Genomic DNA, 22280 nt, shown 5'->3' on the forward strand with positions numbered 1-22280 from the left:
CAGTAATCTAAGCAAAAGGTGGCTACTTTAAAGAATCTACAATATGACATATTTTCAGTTGTTTCACACTTTTTTGTTATGTATATAATTCCACGTGTGTTAATTCATAGTTTTGATGCCTTCAGTGTGACTCTACAATTTTCATAGTCATGAAAATAAAGAAAACTCTTTGAATGAGGTGTGTCCAAACTTTTGGTCTGTACTGTATATCAGCTATTTTTTTATTGTAACTAGTTTTAGTTGGAAGTTCAGGAACAAAACAATACAACCTTTTATTCTGATGGACCTTAATATTGAGGGGAAAATGGCTGGTTCTATAGGTTATATAAAATATAATTGTATAACAAACTATTGGGTTCCAATTTTCCTTCAAAAACTGGTATATTTCTGAACAGGATAAAGCGATTATTAAAAATGACAGACTGGCTGTCATCCCTCATTTCAGTGATGCAGGTGTGTTTTTAATATTATATGATCTGATTTAAAGTTCTTTGGTTGCCTATTAAATGTCCACTTTGATGGTAAATCCAGTGTTCACTATAAAAGACTTAAAAGTCTAAAGAGTTAAAGGAACCTAAAAACAGCTCATGCGCCAGTCACATACAAATGTTTATTGAATAAAAAGCAGAAGCAGAAGACCAATGACTTAGTCATACATCACAAACAAGAACAATATGACAGACAAATATCAGCACACTGGCCTAATTTTTTATTTCAGCAGCCCCAATGAAAAGTGCCTTATGGAAACATGCAAATAATCAGAAGGACGGGTGCGAATACACAGAGTGCAGAACACTCCCTCGAGCTGCTGAATTGCCCGCATTAAAGCAATTATCTTCCTAAAGTCAACACTTGTGTTTTGGTACTCATGGACAAAGAAGTACAAAAAAATCAACAAAAAAAACACAGCACAACACTACGATTGTCAACAGAACTTTGTTGTAGAACATCGTTCTTTTTCATTCACAATGAGAAAGCAGCACACAGAAAACTTCTATACTAGTTTAACAGCTCATCATCCCGCATAATCGCCTAACCATTCAGAGAGCAAGCAGGTGGTAAATCACCCCCCCCCCCTCCAATAAATGGTACCTGGTGGGCCATGTAAATATTGAATTAGTTATATTACAACTTGGCTTTTCGTAACAGGAAATAGTCTGCACTCAAATCATAAAAAAGGCAGGCTGTGGTCAGTTTCCCTGGTGACTGGTTAATGGATGTTGCATATGATGTACAAACAAAAAAAAAAAGTTTGCATTTGCATTTGCAAAACCATTCATATTTAGATTTACTTATCAATCACCACAAGACCACTGCGGTCTGTGTTTTGTCTGTGATTGTAAAATAATATGCAAAGTATACTTTAGTATTCATCACCTGAGGCAATTATGGCTAGTGCCACATCACACATTCATGAGTTCCTGCTTTATTCCCCGTTTAGTACTGAGCAAGTAATTTCTTTACTTAAACATCTTTCCCTGAACCACTGTATTTTACCTGTTGTGTGTTTTGGTAAGAAGAGACAATATAAATACAAAACATATATCTGCACTTCACAAATTCGCCACACTATTGAAAAAAACACAACGCGTTTGCACACTGACCAAGCTATACGATCCTACTCAAGTTTTAAAAACCTTTCATATAGACTAGGACACATTGGATTAACAGAGTTTGGCTTAGCATCTACACAATAAAATTTGCATTTGAAATAAAAATCAGTCTATGAATTAATAGCAGGAATGATATGTATACAGTGTTGGAAATATATATCTATATATGGATCGAAAATATATATTATCAAAACATTCATCTGCAGATGTGCTCATGGTTCCTCAGGCACTGTAGTACACTCTGTAGTACAGAGTCTTGTTCCGCCATAAGGAGTAGGAGTTGTCGAACTTTATAAGGTATGTTCCTTCTCCTGGGAAACTGTGACTTCCCCCTTGAACAGCCAGATGACTGTCCTGACGATACACAGGAAGGATCTCCCCCAAATTAGAGTTGGCTTTTGATTTAGACCCTTTCTCCACATCACCAGGAACTACAGGTCCAGCTAGAACAAACCAAACATAAACGGATTCAGAATCAGGACACAAACTCAGACTACAGACTACTGCGCTTGTTCATTTAATATTAAATACATTACACAAATCACAAGTGTACATTTTAATGCCTTACAAATCAATATGATGACAAACACAAACACTGTTAATGCTTCAGTAGTAAGTTACAATATTTATAGACATATATATTCACATTCACAATCACTCCATATTAGGAAAGACATCTTATTGAGAATCCAGCTGCCATAGAGAGACATGAAGATTAAAGAAAGTCATTCCTATTTAAAAAAAAAAAAAAAAAAATGATTTGATGACCCTCATATTTAAGAAAGTATATACTACTGTATTTGGGCAACAAGCAGACAGCTTTTGAGAATGTCTTTGTATGCTGCAACATTAAGATTTGGCATACCAACTGCATTCTTTTAGCCATGCCGTATGTGTGTGGACCTTATATATTTCCATTTGCTACTTAAACATCTTGCATTTATTCAACTATTACTATACATGTCCCCTTATTGTCATTCGAACACTATGTAGCTCTATTCTAATGAAGTAGCTCCATTTTACTAAATAGCTGCCATGACAACAGTGCAGGTATTAGCCGCATAAAACCAGGACTATATTCTTTTATTAATCTCAACCATTACCCAAAGGTGCAGTAATCTATTTCAAGGCTCTCCTCACTGACTTGAATCTGAAGCATCAAGCAAGTTTGTTAGTGAAAATTCCTGCATACTGTAGCATTTGAACAGAACAGTGAATAGTACTCAAGCAAGAAAAAAAAAATACTAGGTTTATATACTGAACGTATGTTAATGTATTGTGGGACATGCAATAGCCATTGCCAAAGTAGCTAAGCAAAAAAAAAAAAAAAAAACTATTTACATCACCAGGTTTTATTTGGGGGCATTGACTTTTCTTACATGCACTGACTCCTCACTACATTCACTTTAACAAATAACCAAATCACTCATCTCACTTGCAGTTTTTTTTTGTTTGTTTTTTTTTAACAGTATTTAGCTTATATAACCAACGAGTTAAACACATGAAGCACTAGTCATTGTAAAGATTGGTGTGTCCATTTGAATTTGTACATGTTTAGCAGTTTAGCAAATACAAGCTTACAGTACAACCTTTTGTGCACTCAGCAGTCAACAATCTTTGCTACTTCCTATCTTTATCCGTTTAATGAAATGTCAAATATATATGATATGATTAAAGAATACTTTTCAGCCTGTAAATAGGAACTAACAGCAGGTAGTAACAAAGATTATGAGTGGATAAATAAATAAAGAAACGACACAAACCGCAAGAAACCACATTTCATTATTTGAATTGTCCAAAGAATCATCTGAGCCAAATGTTTTTGGAATGGTTGCTTCCCTAATTTTCACAGAACTAAGAAATGCAAATTCTGATATTGTTTTGACATTTTGACAGATATCGATAACGATTCTGACCCTAATCTTTATGCTTGATTTGCTCAATGATAACCAGTTACACAGGTTACATACATACTACAATGTGAGAAACACAAACTGCTAAGAGAACATGAGATGCTATTATTTTCTTTCTTCCTGGATGTGTGGAACAACTCAAATCAACACCAGAAAACACAAACCCTTGCTTGCTTATGGCTTGTATTTCAGCCCAATGACAAATACAGGTAGCCCTCTACTTACGATGGAGATATCCCATCCTAAGTGAAAAATATCGTACGTCCAAGATGGTGCTATGACTGTGACAGTTTTTCCTGCTTCATGCTGATTTTTAATTTTTCTTTTCCTTTCCAAACTTATGGCTTTCCTCTTCTTTTTTTCACTACCAGCAGGAGACATACTTGGGCGCTTTTAAGACATACATTATATATATATATACAGTGAGGAAAATAAGTATTTGAACACCCTGCTATTTTGCAAGTTCTCCCACTTAGAAATCATGGAGGGGTCTGAAATTGTCATCGTAGGTGCATGTCCACTGTGAGAGACATAATCTAAAAAAAAAAATCCAGAAATCACAATATATGATTTTTTAACTATTTATTTGTATGATACAGCTGCAAATAAGTATTTGAACACCTGAGAAAGTCAATGTTAATATTTGGTACAGCAGCCTTTGTTTGCAATTACAGAGGTCAAACGTTTCCTGTAGTTTTTCACCAGGTTTGCACACACTGCAGGAGGGATTTTGGCCCACTCCTCCACACAGATCTTCTCTAGATCAGTCAGGTTTCTGGCCTGTCGCTAAGAAACAAGGAGTTTGAGCTCCCTCCAAAGATTCTCTATTGGGTTTAGGTCTGGAGACTGGCTAGGCCACGCCAGAACCTTGAGATGCTTCTTACAGAGCCACTCCTTGGTTATCCTGGCTGTGTGCTTCGGGTCATTGTCATGTTGGAAGACCTAGCCTCGACCCATCTTCAATGCTCTAACTGAGGGAAGGAGGTTGTTCCTCAAAATCTCGCAATACATGGCCCCGGTCATCCTCTCCTTAATACAGTGCAGTCGCCCTGTCCCATGTGCAGAAAAACACCCCCAAAGCATGATGCTACCACCCCCATGCTTCACAGTAGGGATGGTGTTCTTGGGATGGTACTCATCATTCTTCTTCCTCCAAACACGTTTAGTGAAATTATGACCCAAAAGTTATATTTTGGTCTTATCTGACCACATGACTTTCTCTCATGACTCCTCTGGATCATCCAAATGGTCATTGGCAAACTTAAGACGTGCCTGGACATGTGCTGGTTTAAGCAGGGGAACCTTCCTTGCCATGCATGATTTCAAACCATGACGTCTTAGTGTATTACCAACAGTAACCTTGGAAACGGTGGTCCCAGCTCTTTTCAGGTCATTGATCAGCTCCTCCCATGTAGTTCTGGGCTGATTTCTCACCTTCCTTAGGATCATTGAGACCCCACGAGGTGAGATCTTGCATGGAGCCCCAGTCCGAGGGAGATTGACAGTCATGTTTAGCTTCTTCCATTTTCGAATGATTGCTCCAACAGTGGACCTTTTTTCACCAAGCTGCTTGGCAATTTCCCCGTAGCCCTTTCCAGCCTTGTGGAGGTGTACAATTCTGTCTTTAGTGTCTTTGGACAGCTCTTTGGTCTTGGCCATGTTAGTAGTTGGATTCTTACTGATTGTATGGGGTGGACAGGTGTCTTTATGCAGCTAACGACCTCAAACAGGTGCATCTAATTTAGGATAATAAATGTAGTGGGGGTGGACATTTTAAAGGCAGACTAACAGGTCTTTGAGGGTCAGAATTCTAGCTGATAGACAGGTGTTCAAATACTTTTTTGCAGCTGTATCATACAAATAAATAGTTTAAAAATCATATATTGTGATTTCTGGATTTTTTTTTTTAGATTATGTCTCTCACAGTGGACATGCACCTACGATGACAATTTCAGACCCCTCCATGATTTCTAAGTAGGAGAACTTGCAAAATAGCAGGGTGTTCAAATACTTATTTTCCTCACTGTATATATATACAGTGTGTATATATATATATATATATATATACAGTGTGTATATATATATATATATATATATATATATATATATATATATATATATATATATATATATATATATATATAATATACTGTATATAAGACATAAATAATAATGTTGAATAGAGCACTGAATGTGTTGCCAGCTAATATCTACAATATTGCAAATCATCATTTAATCAATTTGTAGTGGTTGAAGGTTATTACAACTGCATATCCTGTTGTGTTGTACTCTCAAAAAAGGCATAATATAAAGGCAGAAGATATTTCCTGACCTTCAAGCTCCTCCTCTTCATCCTCATCATCACTGGATTCACTGATGTGCACCGTTATGTCTCGGGTGGTAACAGGTGTCCAGTCAAAGTAAACCCCAAATCCGAGGTCATAACCATCTGTAGCAAATTCCCAGCACACACGCTTGGCCTCAGGGATGGTAGGTACATGGACTGTCATAATGTCTCCACGATAAACAGTGACCACGCTGTCTTTCTCTTGACGCAGCTTAGCCTTGAGCTCTTTCAGGGCCCCAGAGGTCCATGTGTTGGCAGGCTGCAAAGGCAAAGCTGCAACAGAGTTGTTTTCCATTTCATATTAGTTTCATGTATGGACCGAAAGAAAGGTCTGACAAATGCATAAATGAAAGAAAATTCTCAAAAGTAATAAATGCCTAAAATCTTGAATGTACAGATATGAGAAAAAAAAATCTGTAAGGCCCAAGAGTTGCTCATGGCAAAGATTAAGCTTTTAATGGTCTTAAGAACAAATCATGATAACAATACAAATCTGGTTTAGATTTTTTTTTAGAAGGAGAGACACTTACCAGTCATATTAAAAGAAAGACCTGTACCCTAGCTAATTTATGCATTTATCCAATCAACCAATCATGTGGCAGCAGAACAATGTATACAATTGTGCAGCTATACACCAAGAGTTTCATTTAACGTTTGAATCAAACATCAGAATGAGGGAAGATGTAATCTGTGACTGTAGCATGATTACTGGTCCCAACAGCCTGTTGATGAGAAACTAGATCAGGGGGCACCAGGTTGCCCGCCAGGACCACATGAGTTGCCCGTGGGCCTTTTCTAAAAATAGCTCACCATAGCGCCACTTACCAGTGAGCTGCATCTAATTTTTTTTGTTGCTATTCTTTTTTAAATCACACTTGCATTGGTGTGAATTTGAAAAGGACCATATTAAAATATAGATGACCAGATATAGATGAATATCATTAATTATTAATAATAACATATAGTTAAATTGAGCAAATTTGTTATTTTAGAAGTGTGTATCAAACTGGTAGCCCTTCACATTAATCGGTACCCAAGAAGTAGCTCTCAGTTTCAAAAAGGTTGGTGAACCCTGGACTAGATCAAGCAGACAGGGAGACTACAGTAACTCAGATAACCACTCTTTATAGACATGCTGAGCAAAAGACAGCACCAGGTTCCTTTCCTGTCAGCAAAAAACAGGGATGTGTGGCTACAGTCAGCTCAGGTTCAATTGAAGTGATTATTATCTAAAGCTCTGTAGGTCTGTAGGATTGTGTGCATTACACTGCTGCCACATGAGCAGGTGTACAAATTCTCCTTTTACAAATGGCAAAAGCGTGTCTATAAAACTCTCACAAAACCTTTTGTTATTTGCTAGAATCCCTGAGAGGGAATATGCCTGAGACATTTAAAGAGAGTGTCTCAGGGGCCATGATGAAAGATGATGACAAGGTTTCTATAAGTTGGCTGAGGTTGTTTAGGAGGTGGTGAATCTAACCTTGTTTCTCTCCAGGGTTGGAGGTTTTTTCTGTTGTGCTGCTTTCTACAGAATCTCCTTCAGCAGCTGGCTTGTCCTAATAAATATCATACAAAAAATTCCTTAATATCCTAGCAGTAGACTCAGGGTGTTAAACTGTATGAATGAAATACTATACCTTGGTGGGTTGCTCTAATCCTTTGGTATTACTGTTGTCATCCATTTGGCTCTGGTTGTCAGGGGGTATTGCGGCTTGAGAAAGATCTGTGCTTTGAAGTCTTGATGAAGCAAAATGATGAATTAAATTCAAGTATAATTTTGTTCCCTTGCATGCATTTGACTAGCTGCTGACAGAAGAATGGCACGCAATGTGTAATTCCTGCACATAAACTATATGTTCAGTAATGATTCAAAATGTGGGACGATAAACAACACCAGCACAGACTAATGACCTCTGTGGCACTCTGGATGAACCAGTTTCGACCGAGTGGTGCGTTCAGGTTGCTTAACACAGCATGAGCTACCAAATACAACCAACCCACTCAATATACAAATTTTCTCAGTTAACTCCACTCCAGAACCCTGCATGCTCACACTGAATTGCTACGGTAATAAACACTTCCACATCAGATATTAGACGCTCCTGAATTTTCTCCACAAAATTGAAAAGAAATGATGGTGTAGACGCCACTGAAAACAGTCTACAGACAGCTTTTAAAACAAAGTCATTTCATACATCTACAAGATGCTTGAACAGCAAGATGAAGCAAAACTGCTACATATCATTTAGCTCTGATGTTCTGGAGATCTTGAAAATGATTCAAATATTAGTGTCTTTAACAAATTCACAAAACAATATAATTTCAATGGAGTCATTAAATAAGGTCAACACCACAAACCAGAGAAATGTTGGCAGAAGCAACAGTTACGGTGGATTTCCGTAAATATCTTACAGGTGAGCAAGCCTCGAAACATCTAGATTGATATATTCGAAAGTTAAACACTTCCTATAGCTTTGCTGCAGGTTAAATGAAAAACAACCAAAAAATTACAAACAGCAGTCATCCAGCACACCATGTAAAGCTTAGACCATCTTTGTAGAGAGCAACAATTCTAATTCTCAAATCCTCAGAGAGTCTTTACAATGAGGTGCCATGATGAACATCCAGTGGTCAGTATGAGAGAATTGTACTCAAAGCACCACATTTTATCTGCTCTAATACAAGACAAATTTGTATGGTCTTGTCAAGCAGAGAAAAATATGAACATGATGAATAGGACATGTGGCTTTGCATGGTTACACGACGTACAGCAGCTATCACTTAGGGTGTACTCACTTTCGTTGGCAGTTATTTAGACAGTAATGGCTGCATTTTGAATTATTTTCAGAGGACAGTGAATCTATACTGCTTTACAAGCTGCACATTGACTACTCAAATATATCCAAGTTTCATTTCTATAGTATTGTCTCTTGAGAAGATACACCAAGATGGTTGCTGAAATGTGAGGGGTGTACTCACTTTTGTAAGATACTGTATTTGTATTCAATTTACCTAGCAAACTAAAGTTGTGTTATTTCAGGCAAGTGGGAAAATGAACATGTATTAAAAAACTAAAGATAAAGTCTGATAAAAGTATTAATATTACACTGATTATAGTTCACCCTAGAATGATTTTGCTACTTTATTCCCTTCCTGTCACATGCTGTTCAGACAGATGCAGTCTAACAACTGGTTATAACACAGGTTACAATTAGTAATCCACATCTGTCATCATCACTAACGGGTCCCATGGAGCCCACACATGTAAGACAGTGTGGTTGCCTGTGGGACGTTCTACAAGGCAGACAAACTATCAGACCGAAGATCCTGATATCTAGGAAATCCCGGGGGTTTCGGCGGCTTGGAGCCTGAACAGCATATTTTTTGCATTTACCGTTAATTAGGCCCACTGAATTTAGTGATCAAACCAGAGAGTCCTGTTGCAAGATTTCAGAAACAAATGCAGAGAAAGAAAGCCAAAAAAGCTTAAAAGTACTAGTTATTTAGAATCTGTAGTGAAAAACATGAATGAATGGATTTAAAAAATAAATAAATGGAACTGGAGAATCAGTGCAGTTTACCAGTCAGAAAGTAATAAGTAATAAATTAATTCTGTTAATTTAATTTAAACCCATTATACTTTTAGCTATCAGCAAACACCTCATATTAACTGATAGACCACACCTGATTCTCTCAACTTCCTACAGGGAGAACTTCCTATTAATTCCCCTCTTGCCCGTCTACAGTATCTCATGAAATTGAGTACACCCCTCACATTTCAGCAACCGTTTTATTATAGGAGTGTATTATATGTCAAGGGACAATACTATAAAAATAAAACGGATATATTTTAGAGAAGTGCAATGTGCAGATACAGTAGCAGAACAGATTTTATGTTCTCTGAAAATAATTCAACACAGCCATTACAGTGGTCCTCCAGAACCCGTGGGGTTTTGTATATGTTAACTTCAGATGTACTCAGTGTCAATATCTTGTGTGAGAACTATTGTTATGTAGCACTGCCTTAATCCTCCTGGGCATGGAATTCACCAGAGCTGCACAGGTTGTTGCTGGGATCCTCTTCCACTCCTCTATAATGACATCACAGAGCTGCTGGATGTTAGACATATGGTGCTTCTTCACCTTCCGCTTGAGGATGCGCCACAGGTACTCACTATGGTTTAGATCTGGAGACTGGCCACTCCATCACCTTCACCGTCCTCAACAAAGCAGTTGGCAGTGTGTTTGGGGTCGTTTTCATGTTGGAAAACCGCTGTTCTGCCCAGTTCTTGAGAGGTAGGGCATCATGTTCTGCTTCAGAATGTCACATGTTGAAATCCATGTTTCCCTCAATGAACCCGCAGCTCACCAGTACCAGCAGCACTCATCCAGCCCCAGACCAAGACCCTCACCAGGGCATCACCACACATGCTGGACACCATCTGAGCCAAATAAGTTTATCCTAGTCTCATCAGACCTCAGGACATGGTTCCAGTAATTCATGCTCTTGGACAGGTTGTCTTCAGCAAACTGTTTTTGGGCTTTCTTGTGAGCCAGCTTCAGAAGAGATTTTCTTCTGGAAAGATAACAATGCAAACCGACTTGTTGCAGTGTGCGGCGTATGGGCTGAGCACTGACAAGCGGACCTTCTGCTTCTGCAACCTCTAAAGCAATGCTGCAGCACTCCTGTGTCCGTTTTTTGAAGCCAGGGTCTATGCCTGACTCACATCACGATGACTCAACTTTGTGATTGACCCTTGTGTTCCGAGTTGAACCCATCTTGAAAAAACCTCTGTATGACTCTGACCACTGCACTGTAATTCAGTTTCATTTAAATGTACAGCATTTTGCAGATGCCCTTATCCAGAGCGACTTACAACTGAGCAGGGGAGGTTCAAGGGCCTTGCTCAACAGCCCAGCAGTGGCAGCTTCGTGGTGATGGGATATGAACTTGTGACCTTCTGTTACAAAGTCCAATGCTTCAACCACTGAGCTCCCACCTCCTAGTTTTAGTTGCTGGTGTTGGCTGTTTCCATGGAAAAACATCTGTTTCAGGGAAGTCCTGTTTAAGCTTTATATGAAGGCAGTAGTTAAAGTTTTGCACGTGACAGCAAGATTCCCTGGTATAAACGTGGACAGGTGTTATTCGCTTTAACTTGTTTAAAGTCACTGTTGCATAATAATGGTGTATTTACTATAATAAATAATTAATGACTAAACATCAGTCAACCTCAACGCTCTAATAACATATATGTGGTGTGCTACAGTACTTGGATGCACTAACATATCATCCGACTTAAACCAAACTAACCATCATCCTGGGTTGTACCAAACAAACCATCATTCCAGTCAAACCAATTAAACCATCATCCCAGTCAAACCAATTAGAGCATAATTCCAGTCAAACAAAGAAAACCATTATCTCAGTCAAACCAATTAAAGCATAATTTCAGTAAAACCAAACAAACCATCATCCCAGTCAAACCAAACAAACCATCATCCCAGTCAAACCAAACAAACCATCAGCCCAGTCAAACCAAACAAACCATCATCCCAGTCAAACCAAACAAACCATCATCCCAGTCAAACCAATTAAAGCATAATTCCAGTTAAACCACACAAATTATCACCACAGTGAAAAAAGGAAACCAGTATCCCAGTAAAAGCAAACAAACCATCATCCCAGTCAAACCAATTAAAGCATAATTCCAGTCAAACCACACAAATTATCACCGCAGTGAAACAAAGCAAACCAGTATCCCCAGCAAACCAAACAAACAATAATCCCAGTCAGACCAGTGAGATTATTTAGTGGTGGAACAAAGTATGGTTTTTAACGTTCCAGTGTGAATGAACCGATCCTAATATCTGTATATTGTAATATTAACCAAGAAATGTTTCAAGTTTCTAACTAATAAAATATTCAGGCACCATAATATCATACTTATAATATAATACTATAATATCAGAGCTGCAGCACAAACCATCATCCCACACAAATTCACCTCCAACTTTGTGAAATGGTCAAATCACAAGCCATAATTTTTTGTTTAAACCAACATGTTTCTAATGCGGTTCAGACCTGATTGCGTTTCCGCTGTAAAGAAACGAGTACAGAAGAAACCGGGTCTCTACCTGTCCAGAGGGTTCGAGTCACAGGTCTTGGACGCGATGCCGGAGAAAGAAGACCCCGACAGTGACGACAGTCTGGACTGGAGCTCCGATGTGGCCTCTACTTTCTCCATCTGTTAAAACAATGAGAACCCAAAGCAGATCTGAAATCAGCACTGTGGAATAATAATTATCTCATCAAATGTTGCCTGGTTTCCTCCGACACTAACAAAAGCTCCTCACTCATTCAACAGATGATTCGTACAGGATGTGTAAGATCTCGATGTGCACCACCTTCACCCCAACATTTAACACTAAGATCACTAGGTGACATCATCTCAGGGCATCCAGGACTCCATCATCTGAACCCCTGATTAGAGTCAACGTGAAAATCCGCACACAAAAAAACAACAGTGTTGCGAGGTCACCAGTTGCATTTCACTTCCAGTTCACGCAAAAAGAGATATTGGACTGGAGAATGTGGGTACAGGAGATGATCGCTAACGCGTTACCTTGCTGGATCCCGCGGTGCGTTGAAAGTCACAGGAGCTCGACAGCACCGAAACCTGGACCCACGTCAAAACTACCACGCAGACGAGCAGAAGTGTGTGAAGCTGGAAACGGCGGAGGGGTAGGGAAGGGTGAAAAAAACAGCACAGCCAAACGCTTTGTATAATAAAGGTACTAACAACGTAGAGGTTTTCATAACGGATTAATTGTACGCAAGGGGGAGGGCTATAACGTGCATTATTTATATAATACCCACGTTATTGTCACGTGGACATTATATAAATATTATACATATTGTAGTATTTCATTGTTAATTCAAATTAATTCAATTCAGCCTGCGCCTTGAAAAAAAGTTGCGGGGAATTTGGCACAGGCGGAAGTGGTGTTATTTATTTATTAAAACACCCTGCATACCACGAAAATCAATAAAACTGGAAATAAAAATTTAACTTTATTATTCTTTCTGTTTCTCTATCACATTCTTACAGACGTGTACTTTAAAATTTTCTCACAAACTGATGCCCAGGCGTTCAAACTTATGATCTTTATTTATTTTTTTTACAGATTGTAAATACCTTATTTTCTGCTGCTAATTAATGTTACTTTAATTAATAATTTAAAAAAATGTTGTGTTTACACCTTTTTCTTACTTGTTTCTAAAGTTTTAGCTTTCATATATTTTTTTTTTTTACATTTATTATCTGAATGCATTATTTGGTTTTTCTGTAGCCCAACTTGATCACATTATTACTGTACATGTTTTCATTTATCTTCAGTAAGCATTTTTTGATCCAACCCAGCCATTAGGGGGGCACAAGCCAGTGCACTCTTAGTGCCGGTCCCAAGCCCGGGTAAATGGGGAGGGTTGCGTTAGGAAGGGCATCCAGCGTAAAACGTGCCAAATCAAATATGCGGATCACAAATGAGAATTTCATACCGGATCGGTCGTCATCAGTGCCTATGCTCCACAAGTTGGCTGTAAGATGGAGGAAAAGGAAAGATTCTGGAGTGAATTAGATGAAGTGGTAGATGGCGTACCTAGGAAAGAACGATTGGTGATTGGGGCAGACTTTAATGGGCAGGTAGGTGAAGGGAACAGAGGTGATGAGGAGGTGATGGGTAGGTATGGTTTTAAGGAGAGGAATGTGGAAGGGCAGATGGTGGTAGATTTTGCTAAAAGGATGGAAATGGCAGTGGTGAACACGTATTTTAAGAAGAAGGAGGATCATAGGGTGACGTATAAGAGTGGAGGAAGGTGCACACAGGTGGATTATGTTCTGTGTAGGAGATGCAACCTGAAGGAGATTGGAGACTGTAAGGTGTTGGCGGGGGACAGTGTAGCTAGACAGCATCGGATGGTGGTCTGTAGGATGGTTTTGGAGGCGAAGAAGAAGAGGAGGAAAGTAAGGATTGAAAGAAGAATAAGATGGTGGAAACTGAAGGAGGAAGAGTGTAGTGTGAGGTTCAGGGAAGAGGTCAGACAGGGGCTTGGTGGTGGTGAAGAGGTGCCGGATGATTGGGCAACTACTGCAGGAGTGATGAGGGAGGCAGCTAGAAAAGTACTTGGTGTGACATCTGGAAATAGAAAGCAAGACAAGGAGACGTGGTGGTGGAATGAGGAAGTGCAGGAGAGCATTAGGGGAAAGAGGTTGGCAAAACAGAAGTGGGATCGACAGAGTGATGAGAAAAGTAGGCAGGAGTACAAGGAGATGCGGCAGCAGGTAAAAAGGGATGTGGCGAAAGCCAAGGAAAAGGCATATGAGGAGCTGTATAAGAGGTTGGACACTAAGGAAGGAGAAAAGGATTTATACCGATTGGCCAGGCAGAGGGACCGAGCTGGGAAGGATGTACTGCAAGTTAGAGCAATAAAGGATGGAGAGGGAAATGTGTTGACTAATGAGGAGAGTGTGTTGAGAAGATGGAGGGAGTATTTTGAGCAGCTGATGAATGAGGAAAATCAGAGAGAGAGAAGGTTGGAGGATGTGGAGTTGGTGAAGCAGGATGTAGATAGGATTAGTAAGGAGGAAGTGAGAGCAGCGATTAAGAGGATGAAGAATGGAAAGTCGGTTGGACCAGATGACATACCGGTAGAAGCGTGGAGATGTTTAGGAGAGATGGCAGTGGAGTTTTTAACCAGATTGTTTAACAGGATTCTGGAAGGGGAGAGGATGCCTGAGGAATGGAGAAGGAGTGTGCTGGTACCGATCTTTAAGCATAAGGGAGATGTGCAGACCTGCAGTAACTACAGGGGAATTAAGTTGATCAGTCACACCATGAAGTTATGGGAAAGAGTAGTGGAAGCCAGGCTGAGAGAAGAGGTGACCATCTGTGAGCAACAGTATGGTTTCATGCCGAGGAAGAGCACCACAGATGCCTTATTTGCTTTGAGGATGTTGATGGAGAAGTATAGAGAAGGACAGAAGGAGCTGCATTGTGTATTTGTGGATTTAGAGAAAGCGTACGACAGGGTGCCGAGAGAGGAGTTGTGGTATTGTATGAGGAAGTCAGGTGTGTCAGAGAAGTATGTGAGGGTGGTGCAGGACATGTATGAGGACAGTGTGACGGCAGTGAAGTGTGCAGTAGGTACGACAGACTGGTTCAGGGTGAAGGTTGGACTGCATCAAGGATCGGCCCTGAGCCCTTTCCTGTTTGCAGTGGTGATGGACAGGTTGACAGACGAGGTCAGACAGGAGTCTCCCTGGACTATGATGTTTGCAGATGATATTGTGATTTGTGGTGAGAGTAGAGAGCAGGTTGAGAAGAGCCTGGAGAGGTGGAGATATGCGCTTGAGAGAAGGGGAATGAAAGTCAGTAGGAGTAAGACAGAGTACATGTGTTTGAATGAGAGGGAGGGCAGTGGAGTGATGCGGTTGCAGGGAGATGAGGTGGAGAAGGTGGAGGAGTTCAGGTACCTGGGGTCAACAGTGCAAAGTAATGGAGAGTGTGTTAGAGAAGTAAAGAAAAGTGTGCAGGCAGGGTGGAGTGGGTGGAGAAGAGTGACAGGAGTGATTTGTGATAGAAGAGTATCTGCAAGAATGAAAGGGAAAGTTTATAGGACTGTGGTGAGACCTGCGATGTTGTATGGATTAGAGACAGTGGCATTGAGTAAAAGACAGGAGGTGGAGCTAGAGGTAGCAGAGCTGAAAATGTTAAGGTTTTCGTTGGGAGTGACAAGGATGGACAAGATTAGAAATGAGTTTATTAGAGGGACAGCACATGTAGGATGTTTTGGTGACAAGGTGACGGAGGCGAGATTGAGATGGTTTGGACATGTGCAGAGAAGAGACATGAATTATATTGGTAGAAAAATGCTGAAGATGGAGCCACCAGGTAGGAGGAAAAGAGGAAGGCCAAGGAGGAGGTTCATGGATGTGGTGAGGGAAGACATGCAGGTAGTTGGTGTGAAAGAGGCAGATGTAGAGGACAGGGTGGTATAAAGACGGATGATCCGCTGTGGCGACCCCTAATGGGAGCAGCCGAAAGAAAAAGAAGAAGAAGAAGCATTTTTTGATCCACAGCCTCCCTGGGATTATGAGGTTCGCACTCTGGATGGACACACACTCCTTCATACCTAGGGTTCAGAACTGGGTAATGCTTTTGAACAAGGGATAGTGGGATAAATCCAGAGATCCCACAAAACTCATTAAATAGAAGATCATGTGAAATCCCATGTAGACTGTAATCCAAATGTAGGGTTGAACAAACTGGAGATGTGAGACGGCAACGCTGCTCAAATAGTCTAGTTTAATTTAGTTTCATAATTCATTATTTGGAAGTAACAAACATAAAATCAATTTGGAAGCCTTGGATACTGCTGGTCTCATTTAAACTTTGTCCAGGAAGTTAAATATTGTTAGAAACATCTTGGTTCTTTTAGAGGTCAGATATTCATATGTTCGATTTGGAAAAGCACAATGTGGTTTGGTGGCAGTCAAACATTTCAGAGAAATGAAGGCATCCCTACTATCTTTATAAATAAATAAAAAATTAAAAGAAAAAAGAAAATTAAAAGAAATGTAGAAAAATGTCTTTCTAAAAATGTGACCAAACAAAACTTCCATTAATAACATCATGCCAGTTAGACACATGCAATCATGTTGAAATCATGCATTTTTAGGTTTTCTTAACATGTGACATTAGCTGAGAAACATGAATTGCACAACTGCTTAGTCAGTGCAGTGTAATTAGGACCCAAATGGTACTAATTATCCAGAGAGCTACAGAACTATTTCAATGCTATTGAGAGACTTTCAGTATCCTCACGAGCCTAATTATCTTTACCTTATTTTAACAATGTGGTTTTCATATGATCTACTGAGGCAACCTGTATAAATATTACACTGTTATAATGATTAAGCTGCTGTTAAATTAGTCATATACACTTTGTGTTTGTTTCATTATTTAAATTTAGCCAGGAAATATTTTGTGATACACCACAGAAATGCAGTCTTGTAAAGCTTTACATCCTGACAGACAAAAGGTCAAAGGAGACTGTTTGGTCTGAACATCAATCAGGTTAATCCATGGGAACAGCCTGCAAAACAGAATATAAAAAGGATATAAATATTAGGGGGGGTTACTATACACATGTCCGTACCGAAATCTTTTGGTACAGGGCTTTTAGAATGCAACCCTTTTTTTACATACGGCTCATATAGTGAGGAAAATAAGTATTTGAACACCCTGCTATTTTGCAAGTTCTCCCACTTAGAAATCATGGAGGGGTCTGAAATTGTCATCGTAGGTGCATGTCCACTGTGAGAGACATAATCAAAAAAAAAATCCAGAAATCACAATATATGATTTTTAAACTATTTATTTGTATGATACAGCTGCAAATAAGTATTTGAACACCTGTCTATCAGCTAGAATTCTGACCCTCAAAGACCTGTTAGTCTGCCTTTAAAATGTCCACCTCCACTACATTTATTATCCTAAATTAGATGCACCTGTTTGAGGTCCTTAGCTGCATAAAGACACCTGTCCACCCCATACAATCAGTAAGAATCCAACTACTAACATGGCCAAGACCAAAGAGCTGTCCAAAGACACTAGAGACAAACCTATATATATATATACACTGTGTGTGTGTATATATATATATATATATATATATATATATATATATATATATATATATATATATATATATATATATATATATACACACACAGTGTGGGAAAAAGTGTTGATGATTTCTCAATTCCTCAAAATCTCTGTAACAGGCTCATTGCAAGTTATCGCAAACGCTTGATTGCAGATGTTGTCGCTAAGATTGGCCCAACCAGTTAATCAGGTTTAGGGGGCAAACACTTTTTCACACAGGGCCATGTAGTTTTGGATTTTGTTTTCCCTCAATAATAAAAACCTTTATTTAAAAACTGCATGTTGTGTTCACTTGCGTTATCTTTTACTAATATTTAAATTTGATTGATGATCTAAAACATTAAAGTGTGAGAAAACATACAAAAAAATAAGATATCAGGAACTTTTTCACACCACTGTATATAAATGAAATGTAAGTATATTCAGCTAATAAAGCACTCACTCCTCAGAGTTATTGAGTGTGTATGCCCAGGATGAGTTGACAAAACTTTGGCAGGTGAGCGTTGTGTTTGGGCTTGTCGTCTGAAGCAGCTCATTTAGCAGCTGGACAGTTTGTTTAGCCCTTAATCCCTCAGCAGTGCACATATTGAGGAGAGAGTACAGCACAGCCGAAATCCACCTCTGATCCAAACAGAGCCCACCTGTCAGAGACATCACACAACACTCCATTTAAATACATGACAAAACAATTCAGGTAACATTGTGATAGGAAAGAGAGTCAACTCACCACTCATTGAAAGTGGGCATGATGCACTCAGAACCTCTTTGTCCTTTAGAGCTGCTGCCACCTGATTATGGCGGAGCCACAAGTGACCCGAATCGCCCGTCTTAAAGCTGTACTGAGGTCTAAGAATGAATGTGTGACCAAGTAGTAATGCCAACCTGTAATATTACCACAACAAATGACCCTCATCAGAGCACCATGCCCACCAAACACACAGTGCACTTGTCTTAAGAGTTGTTTTATATATTAGAATCAGTTTTAGACACATTTATGAGCCTTGATTAAATATTCATTAATAAACAAGCCTTCTGGTTTAATATAAACACTGTCTAGGAAACTGGCGCTTATCATAGTACCACAAAATGATTGCTTTTTAATGGTCTTTATGACTGACAGTGTAAAAGCAAGATATGTAATAAGAAAGTCTCTGAATGTTACAGCAAGGCCACATATAGAGCAGAGAAGGGCAGAATTTATGAAACATAAATGTATTTAAAATAAAAAATAGGAATTTCTTATTTGTATTTGATAGTGTTTATGAAAATGGCTTCATATTTACTTTTCAAAATACTTTAGTGTTTTGTATTATTGTAGTTTTAAATACTGTAAAATATTTTGTAAGAAGTAAACATGATGACATCATAAAAATGTGACTTTTGATTGGTGCCTACTTACTTTGCCCAGACTTGTTGAGATCTGAACAGAAAATTTATCCATATGGAAGAAGGTGGTAAAGGGAAGAAACGTGCAGGCAGCCAGCTTTCAAATAGGTGTCCAACAGTTGGTAAATAAAAAGTTTATTGACAAATATTATGCCCTAATTAAAGTACCTGTTTAGTAGGATCATGATTTGCATACCATTGCATGAATGACTGACTGACACATAATATATTATTATATTTATGATTAACAAATAAATGATTAATTAGTTAGAAACTAGTTGTCTTCTTATGAATGACTTGTTTGTCATTGAGTCAGTGTTGCTGATGTAAAGTAGTAATTTGTTACCAAACACTAAGTAACTAAATAAGGATACAATTATAAGTCTTTCGCAAACTGTTAAATATTAAACTGTTGATTACTTTAAAACTAAACTTCATCTGGGAGATCACAGGTATACTTTGTGTGAATATTTGATCTGTTAACTGGTTGCATACGTCAGATTTATTGCATGACTCTGCCAGAAAAAAGCTGTTGCTATCAAACATGGTTTGTTTAATCAAATAGGCCAATTGATGGAAGGTTTGTGAAGAAATGTCATTCTCCCTTGTAAAAGTTTTTTGTAGTATTTTTAAAATACAAAAATACAGTAGTTTATTTTGATACATGTTGTGGCTGCTGTATCTTGTAGTTTATTTTGATACACTTAAAAATAAGGTATTTGGTATTTTATTAAAAATCTTTTTTGATGTAGTTTTTAAGATCCATATTAAAGGCTTTTTGCATGTATTCCAGTTATGTATCTAATCGTATCGTCCTAAATAACATTGTCAGTTTCTTGAACGTCTTTGAAAACAACTCGACTGTTTCAAAGCACTGTGATCATGATTCCAAAAACAATGTCGTTTTCTTATTCATTGTACTATTGAAAAAACAATAATGAAGATTCAGCTCAAATTTGTCACCTTCATGTGTATATGTGAGGTTGTACCTGTGTGATTGCACTGCAGAGGTAAAACTGTACACTAGGCAGTGTGAAGGCAGCTGGGAATGAAGCTCGGCACACACATGACGAAGATGTGAGGGAAGAACGCAGAGGAAGATCAAGTCAGCCCAAGTGGCCAGTCGGCGGTTATCAAAATAGCACTCCACACCTCTGTTTAAAAAATCACCTACAACACAAACACATGTTGATGCCTCGCTGTACTCGCCCTGAGTTCTGTGAGCTCTATTCAGCCAGAGTGATTGTATGTTGTAGAGGTATTCCTGAGATACACATTAATCCCTATGACTGCTGGGAATGTTACATTCCCCTGAGTTATGTGGCTCCAGCTACCAAGTTCAACATAAGTTTTAAGTTTCTTTTCTTATTTGCCAATTTTGCTAATTAAGATTTTAAATAGCATTTTATTCTTAGGAAAAAAAATTTGTGGTGAATTGAAACACTTACTTAGTGAGTCTGGTCTTTTAGTTGACATGTTAATGCTAGACGGTTTAAAGCCCGGTACAGTCAGTAAAAGCAGTGCCAGCTGTTTGCCTATGTGTCCACCGCCAATAATGCCCACCTTCACTGGCTGCAAGTCGTATTTATTGTTTTGATGGTTTATTTTATTCCTATAAGTACAACAGTAAAATTGCAAAAAGTAAAAACAAAGCAGCATATATTATTTATATGTATTATTTAGACAAGTAACTACATGTATTGAAATCACAACAATTTGAATTGTATCAATCTTTTAAAGGTGGTTAAAGGGGAATTTATACTTGTCAAATGTACATTACAGTGAAATTCTTCCTTTGCATATACCAGTGATGTTAGGAAGCTGGGGTCAGAGTGCAGGGTCAGCTATGATACAGCAGCCGTGTAGCAAAAGCATTAAGGTCCTTTCTCAAGAGTGGGAGCTTGGTGATACTGTGGTGTAAACCTACCACCTTCCAAATAGTAACCCAGAGCCTCAACCATTGAGCTACCACCTCCCAGCTACCACCTTCAGTTTTTGGATAAACTGCATCTATAACATTTATAGTCTTGATATCGAAAAATATAAAATTTTAAATTGTTCATAGTCTCATAATCATGTCTATTCCTGTGCACCACATCATTCAAAACTGATCCATTTTTAAGAAAGCTTCAACCACAAAAATGTCAGAAATCCCTGAAAAGCTGATTTCCTCATACACTACATGGACAAAAGTATGTAGAAGGTTGACTATGAGTCACAAAATTTTATAGAATGTCTTTGTATGATGCATCATTCAACTATTTCCTCGACACAGGTGAGATAAAATTGAAAAATTAGGGTTGCTGAGGGTGTTATTTGGGGTTCTAATGTAATTCAAATCTGAAATCTTACCTACCAATTTCATACTGTTTAAGCCTGGATGATTACATGATTGAGGTGTAAAGGTTTCCAAATATTGTGAACAATGAGTGTATAGTTGAGTCATGGTTCATTATGACATATATGTAAATACCCTTTACCAACCTGATTTATACCTTTGATTGAAAAAAAAATATTATCAATATTAGCATGTATTTATTTGTTTGTATGTATTTTAAAGCATACAATATATAGCAATTAATTCTTTGTATTTACTTGATTAAACAAATTTACTGCAAGAAACGTTTCTGTATGCTTTAGAGAGCAAAAATACAGTTATACAAATATATATTATATATTATACAGTATGCATGTCAGCAAAAAGCTGGCAAACATTTATTCAAAATATCTATTGTTTTGGGAAAAAGAAAGCACTTTTACGCTCTAATGTCTCTCATGCACAGGTGTAATGGACCTGGCTCAGTGTTGTGTGAGAGACGGTGTTATCGCTACCTGGCTTCAGACGCGAGTCTGCACAGAAACACCGCGTGCGCGCACCCACACACTGTTAACGCTGATGAGCGCGCGCGCAGGAACACCAACTCTTGCTCCTGTTCACCGAGTCCGCTTTCAAACTGAACAGACTTCACATCCACGTTCAGATCCATCGTCCTTACACTTACTGTATAGAGTAACTCTGAGTATCTCTGAGTGAGGACACGTTCGAACAACACATTCTGGGTTCTTTGGCAACGCGGTGGGTGTGGTTAGTTCCTGGAACCTGGACAGTACACTAAGACATTAGACGTTGTTCAAATAAAGGCCTTTGTTCCTCTACACAGTGTGCATGTGGATCATATAGTGTAATCAGAGATCTGGGTGTTTTCCCCAAAATCATGAGGAACAAATGGTGCAAACTTAGTTGTCAAAGAATATTCAAGCAAACATACAATCAGACAATCAGTCTTGGACAAT

The 22280-nt window shown here is 38.6% G+C and overlaps 2 protein-coding genes across 3 annotated transcripts; both read right to left on the reverse strand.

Annotated features, from left to right (window-relative positions):
• Positions 1-592: 592 nt before the first annotated feature.
• tmed8 (transmembrane p24 trafficking protein 8) lies at positions 593-12688 on the reverse strand. 2 transcript variants are annotated; one of them, XM_083544501.1, is made up of 6 exons: positions 12497-12688; positions 12009-12118; positions 7511-7610; positions 7354-7429; positions 5859-6146; positions 593-2056 (listed from the first exon to the last, which is right to left on the reverse strand). In XM_083544501.1, exons 2-6 carry the CDS (start codon positions 12116-12118, stop codon positions 1836-1838), a joined length of 795 nt encoding a protein of 264 aa, XP_083400627.1. In that variant the 5' UTR covers positions 12497-12688; the 3' UTR covers positions 593-1835. The 2 variants fall into 2 exon arrangements, with proteins under 2 accessions (XP_083400627.1, XP_083400626.1); XM_083544500.1 differs by having other exon boundaries at positions 12228-12539.
• A 3559-nt stretch (positions 12689-16247) lies between these two features.
• On the reverse strand, positions 16248-22028 carry noxred1 (NADP-dependent oxidoreductase domain containing 1). The gene is made up of 6 exons (XM_083545342.1): positions 21819-22028; positions 20435-20598; positions 19976-20156; positions 18328-18482; positions 18043-18241; positions 16248-17028 (listed from the first exon to the last, which is right to left on the reverse strand). The coding sequence occupies exons 1-6, from the start codon at positions 21971-21973 to the stop codon at positions 16902-16904; spliced, it is 981 nt and encodes a 326-aa protein (XP_083401468.1). The 5' UTR covers positions 21974-22028; the 3' UTR covers positions 16248-16901.
• Positions 22029-22280: the final 252 nt, after the last annotated feature.

The sequence above is a fragment of the Silurus aristotelis genome, assembly GCF_946808225.1.
Source record: "Silurus aristotelis genome assembly, chromosome: 6".
Classification (NCBI taxonomy): domain Eukaryota; kingdom Metazoa; phylum Chordata; class Actinopteri; order Siluriformes; family Siluridae; genus Silurus; species Silurus aristotelis.